Source organism: Somniosus microcephalus, unplaced genomic scaffold (genome assembly GCF_052327205.1).
Source record: "Somniosus microcephalus isolate GS21.2 unplaced genomic scaffold, FLI_Smic_1.0 unresolved_chr5, whole genome shotgun sequence".
Taxonomy (NCBI): Eukaryota; Metazoa; Chordata; class Chondrichthyes; order Squaliformes; family Somniosidae; genus Somniosus; species Somniosus microcephalus.
In genome coordinates, this window is record NW_028225183.1 from 44016212 (window position 1) to 44021940 (window position 5729).

The following is a 5729-nucleotide window of genomic DNA, read 5'->3' on the forward strand; positions in this document are numbered from 1 at the left end:
ACTCCCTCCATGGCAAGAACATCCATCCATAAAGAATGAATCCCACTTTCACAGACAGTGCCAAAGACTGAAATGAATATAATTGACCCATAGTCACACACAGTCCCACTGGCTGACAGATACAGAATGAATCCCAAACTCTCTCACAGTACCTGAGACTGACAGATACAGATAAACGCCTCACCTACGTATACTATTTAAGAAAGGAGGGAGAGAACATGGGGAACTATAAACCTGTTAGCATCACATCAGTAGTTGGAAAAATGCTGGAATCTTTTACAAAAGATGCAATAACTGGGCACTTCGACACTAATAGTAAGATTGGGCAGAGTCAGCATGGATTTATGAAAGGGAAATCCTGTTTAACAAACATATTGGAGTTCTTTGAGGATGTAACTAGTGGAGTAGATAATAGGGAAGTCTTACTCCAATTATATAGGGCCTTGGTGAGACCACACCTGGAGTACTGGGTACAATTTGGACCTCCTTACCTAAGGAAGCATATACTTGCCATAGAGTGAGTGCAACAAAGGTTCATGAGATTGATTCCTGGGAGGAGGAACTGTCGAATGAGAAGAGATTGAGTAAATTAGGCCTGCATTCTCTTGAATTCAGAAGAATGAGAGGGGATCTCATTGAAGCATACAACATTATTACAGGGCTTGATAGGTGGGTGCTGGGAGAATGTTTCCCTTGGCTGCGGAGTCTAGAACCAGGGGCCACAGCCTCAGTATAAAGGGTAGGCCATTCAGGACTGAGGAGGAAGACACAGAAAAACATAGAAACATAGAAGATAGGAGCAGGAGTAGGCCATTCAGCCCCTCGAGCCTGTTCCGCCATTTAATGAGATCATGGCTGATCATCCAAATTCAGTACCCTGTCCCTGCTTTCACCCCTTATCCCTTGATCCCTTTAGCCTTAAGAAAAATATCTAACTCCTTCTTGAATATATTTAATGAAACATTCTCCAAAAACAAACAAAAAACTATTGTCATCCAGACTCGAGTGGTCGTTGGCTTGTTCTCTCTACACAGATGTGGACGGACCTGCTCTGATTTCCAGCAAAAAAAATAGTTTTTTGTTTCTTTTTTGTTTTTCATACAGACCCCAGCATCTGCAACATTTGACCCCCTGTGACCCCACCTCATTGTTCTTTGATGTAATGTTTTCCTGACTGACCTGTTTGGACACCATTCACACCTTTGATTGCTGTGATTATCTCTCAGCCGAGGTGTGATAAAGGGCAGTTAGAAAGATTATCTGTAATCATCTGGCAGTATTCTCTGACTATATATGCTGTGCCTATATGCATTTCTTCACTTCACCTGATGAAGCAGCAGCGCTCCGAAAGCTTGTGATTTCAAATAAAGCTGTTGGACTATAACCTGGTGTTGTGTGACTTCTTACATATATAATACGAGCTCGGAACAGCGTTTCCTTAAATCTATTGCTCCCTGAACGAGACAATGGCTGACAAGAAGAAATCAGCTGCCAAGAAGGGCGTTATGAAAATCGTCAAAAAAGCGCCTCCTAAGGGCGGTAAGAAGCGCAGAAAGTCGAGAAAGGAGAGTTACTCCATCTACATCTACAAAGTGATGAAGCAGGTTCACCCCGACACCGGCATCTCTTCCAAGGCCATGAGCATCATGAACTCCTTTGTGAACGATATTTTCGAGCGCATTGCGGGTGAGGCTTCCCGCCTGGCTCATTACAACAAACGGCAAACCATCAGCTCCCGGGAGATCCAGTCCGCCGTGCACCGGCTGCTGCCCGGGGCGCTGGCCAAGCATGCCCTGTCGGAAGGTACAAAGGCGGCGACCAAATACACCAGCTCCAAGTAAAACTCCACGCTGTCCTGAAAGAACAAACTGCAAACACAACGGCTCTTTTAAGAGCCACCCACAATATCTCTGAAAGAGCGACATAAACGCTTCTCCCATTACACTCCAGTTAAACATAGAAACATAGAAGATAGGAGCAGAAGTAGGCCATTCGGCCCTTCGAGCCTGCTCTGCCATTCAATGAGAGCATGGCTGATCATCCAAATTCAGCACCCTGTCCCTGCCTTCTCCCCATATCCCTTGATCCCTATAGACTTAAGAAATATATCCAACTCTTTCTTGAATATATTTAATGAACTGGCTGTGGTAAACCACTGTTTGTATTCCACTGTGTACATGCCTGGACATGCCTCGGCTGACTCCTCCCACAAGTCTTGGTATACAGGTGACTGCTCCCCAGCCCTTTGTATTTCTGGACCGGTCGACCACTCGAGGCAGACCTTCATTCTTTTGTCAATAAAAGCCTTTAGTTACTCTCTTAACTCTCAGTCTTTTATGAGTAATTGATAGCGCATCACTGGCGTCCACCGCCCTCTGTGGCAGAGAAGTCCACAGGTTCACCACTCTCTGGGTGAAGAAATTCCTCCTCATTTCAGTCCCAAATGGCTTACACCTTATCCTTAGACTATGACCCCTGGTTCTGGACTCCCCGGCCATCATAAACATCCTTGCTGCATCTAGTCTGTCCAGGCCTGACAGAATTTTATAGGTTTCGATGAGATCCCCTCTCAATCTTCTAAACTCCAGTGAGTATAATCCCAATCAACACAATCTCTCCTCATACGTCATTCCTGCCATCCCAGGTATCAGCCTGGTGAATCTTCGCTTCACTCCTTCCATGGCAAGAACGTCCTTCCTCAGGTAAGGCGACCAAAACTGCACACAATACTCAAGGTGCAGTCTCACCAAGGCCCTGTACAACTGTAGCAAGACATCCTTGTTCCTGTACTCGAACCCTCTTGCTACGAAGGCCAACATACCATTTGCCTTCTTAACCGCCTGCTGCACCTGCATGCTTACCTTCAGCGACTGGTGCACAAGAACACCCAGGTCTCTTTGCACTTCCCCTTCTCCCAATCTATTGCCATTCATATAATAATCTGCCTTCCTGTTTTTGCCACCAAAGTGGATAACCTCACATTTATCCACATTATAGTGCATTTGCCATGTTTCTGCCCAATCACCCAATCTGTCCAAATCGTACTGGAGTTTCACGACATCTTCCTCACAGCTTACCCTCCCACCCAGCTTTGTGTCATCTACAAATTTGGAGATATTACATCCAATTCCCTCGTCCAGATCATTAATATATATAGTGAACAGCTGGGGTCCCAGGACCGATCCTTGCGGTACCCCATTAGCCACTGCCTGTCACTCGGAAAATGACCCGTTTATTCCAACTCTTTGCTTTCTGTCCGCCAACGAGTTCTCGATCCAAGTCAATACCTTGCCCCCAATCCCATGTGCCTTAATTTTGCACGCTAATCTCTTATGTGGGACCTTATCGAAAGCCTTCTGAAAGTTCAAATACACCACATCCACTGGTTCTCCCTTATCTATTTTACCAGTTACATCCTCAAAAAATTCCAATAAATTAGTGAAGCATTATTTACCTTTTGTACTGTAATTATTTCATTAACAAGTGTGTTTGAGAACGTTTGAAGTTCCAGCTGTAGATTCAGTTTTGAATTCTCAGATAAGCAGTTTCATTGACCGGATCGACTTTAGCGTCGCTGTTGTATTTCCTGCCCAGCAAACTACAAACACGGTCCTTGGTTGCACTTTGCTCTCAGACCCGTTTATTTGTTTTGGGGATGAGACTCGATTTCAGTCACCTCGTTCTCTGTCAAGACCTTTTCTTTTTTTTAAAGCCAGTTGGGAGTCAATCTGTTTATTCACCGGAGGTTTGCTGCAGTGTAATAACCCAGAATGGGGTTTCTTAGAGACCAGAATGGGGGTAGTTTGAACACTCTGTCCCTCTTCTCTTCTCACAGCAGGACTCCCAGTTCTGGTTTCACTCCCGCAGCAGCGCCTGTGCAAAGGATCGATCGATAATCTGTGAATCTCACTTTTACACAGATTGAGCTGGAATGTGTCCCGTTACAGAATCATTGGGGATTGAATCCCGCCAGTGACAAGTTGAAATTGAATCCGAAATTAATCCTGATTGTAACAGCCTGGAATTTGCAAGGGGGAGATGTCATACAAAAGACATTTAAAAAATGTTCAGAAATCGTTGGATAATAGTGAATTTATTAACTTAATTCACTGGTATACTGGCCTAGGAAAATATTGGCGGGCTGTTTGAAATTAAAAAATGGTTGGCGGTCTGCCTGTTGATGACAGTTATTTTCGCTCTCTTTTCATTGGCGGGAAAAGCAGACTGTGATTGGTCACCGGAAAACACCAATGAAAGCCACCACAGATTGACCAATCACAAGTAGGCTGTCTTAATTCCTCCAGAAGGTATAAGAAGGGCAGATGTGGAAGGAGACTTTCATTCTTTCTCTGAACGAGTGAATTGTGGAAATGTCTGGAAGAGGAAAAACCGGCGGTAAAGCTCGGGCCAAGGCTAAGTCTCGCTCATCCCGGGCCGGATTGCAGTTCCCTGTGGGCCGTGTTCACAGGCTCCTGCGAAAGGGCAACTACGCTGAGCGTGTGGGTGCCGGAGCCCCGGTCTACATGGCTGCTGTGCTCGAGTATCTGACCGCTGAAATCTTGGAGCTGGCCGGCAACGCGGCCCGCGACAACAAGAAGACCCGCATCATCCCCAGACACCTGCAGCTGGCCATCCGCAACGACGAGGAGCTCAACAAGCTGCTGGGAAAGGTGACCATCGCTCAGGGCGGGGTGCTGCCTAATATCCAGGCGGTGCTGCTGCCCAAGAAAACCAGCACTGCCAGCCCCAAGAGCAAGTAAAGCGGACAAGATTCAATCTAATAACCCAAAGGCTCTTTTCAGAGCCACCCACTGTATCTGTGAAAGGGCTGTTTACTGTAATGTTCTATGGCTCACAATTATCCAAAATCTAATTTAACATGTTAAATCTTAAATTCTACTTTGAATTTCAATTACAACAGTTTTGTCCAGTAAGTTATTTATCCATCACTCACCTGACGATCAAACGCTGTCATACCGTGACAGAGTGACAGATGCAATAGCTATCCTGTATTGACGAATATTCCTCACTCACATGCAGTACCTGCGAGTGAGCGCTAGTGCTTTTCCTAGACTCACCTGTCAGTCCCACACTGACACAGTACCAGAGAGTGACAGATAATGTATCTAGTATAGCCTCATCAGACATTTTAAAATGTCACATTGTACCAGACAGTGTCAGATACAGTATCTCATTTTCCACCAGCCAATCAGACACTGACAATACAGGGGGTGACATATGTCTATCATATGCACTTTTGTCAATCCCAGAATGACACATTGTACCAGAGTGACAGAGACAGTGCCTTTCCTATACTCCCTGTCCGTCCAACACTGACCCACTGTACCAGACAGTGACAGATACAGTATCCCATATTCAGCAGTGAATCTCACATTGGCATCTAGTACCAGAGTGACAGAGACAGTGTCTATCCCACAATCAATGATCAACCACACTGTTCACACTAGAATCGGGTGAGCGCGTCCATCTGCTTTTAATGGTTGTTTGGAGTTTTCAGCTTGACCAATAAACACTTGGCAATGGTTTTAAGCTGAACATTAGCACGGTGCTGACATATTTTCTCTCCGAAATAAAATGGTTTCTGCTGAATAATTGTCTCTTGTTGCAGCACTCGCTTTCAGCCAGGAGATGGCACCAACCTCTAATAGTTTGGAGTGTGCGGATTGTGTCCACACATCCAGACCGCTGTGTGTATGGTGCTGTCCGGG

The 5729-nt window shown here is 45.4% G+C and overlaps 2 protein-coding genes across 2 annotated transcripts; both read left to right on the forward strand.

Annotated features, from left to right (window-relative positions):
• Positions 1-682: 682 nt before the first annotated feature.
• Positions 683-1841, forward strand: LOC147088059 (histone H2B-like). Its single transcript, XM_085977972.1, has one exon. The coding sequence runs from the start codon at positions 1467-1469 to the stop codon at positions 1839-1841; it is 375 nt and encodes a 124-aa protein (XP_085834098.1). The 5' UTR covers positions 683-1466.
• A 2529-nt stretch (positions 1842-4370) lies between these two features.
• Positions 4371-5481, forward strand: LOC147088060 (histone H2A type 2-C-like). The gene has a single exon (XM_085977878.1). The coding sequence runs from the start codon at positions 4371-4373 to the stop codon at positions 4758-4760; it is 390 nt and encodes a 129-aa protein (XP_085834004.1). The 3' UTR covers positions 4761-5481.
• The last annotated feature ends 248 nt before the right edge of the window (positions 5482-5729 follow it).

Bases quoted from the DNA above. Each gene is read 5' to 3' on its own strand.
- LOC147088059 (XM_085977972.1), top strand. From the start codon at position 1,467: ATGGCTGACAAGAAGAAATCAGCTGCCAAGAAGGGCGTTATGAAAATC.
- LOC147088060 (XM_085977878.1), top strand. From the start codon at position 4,371: ATGTCTGGAAGAGGAAAAACCGGCGGTAAAGCTCGGGCCAAGGCTAAG.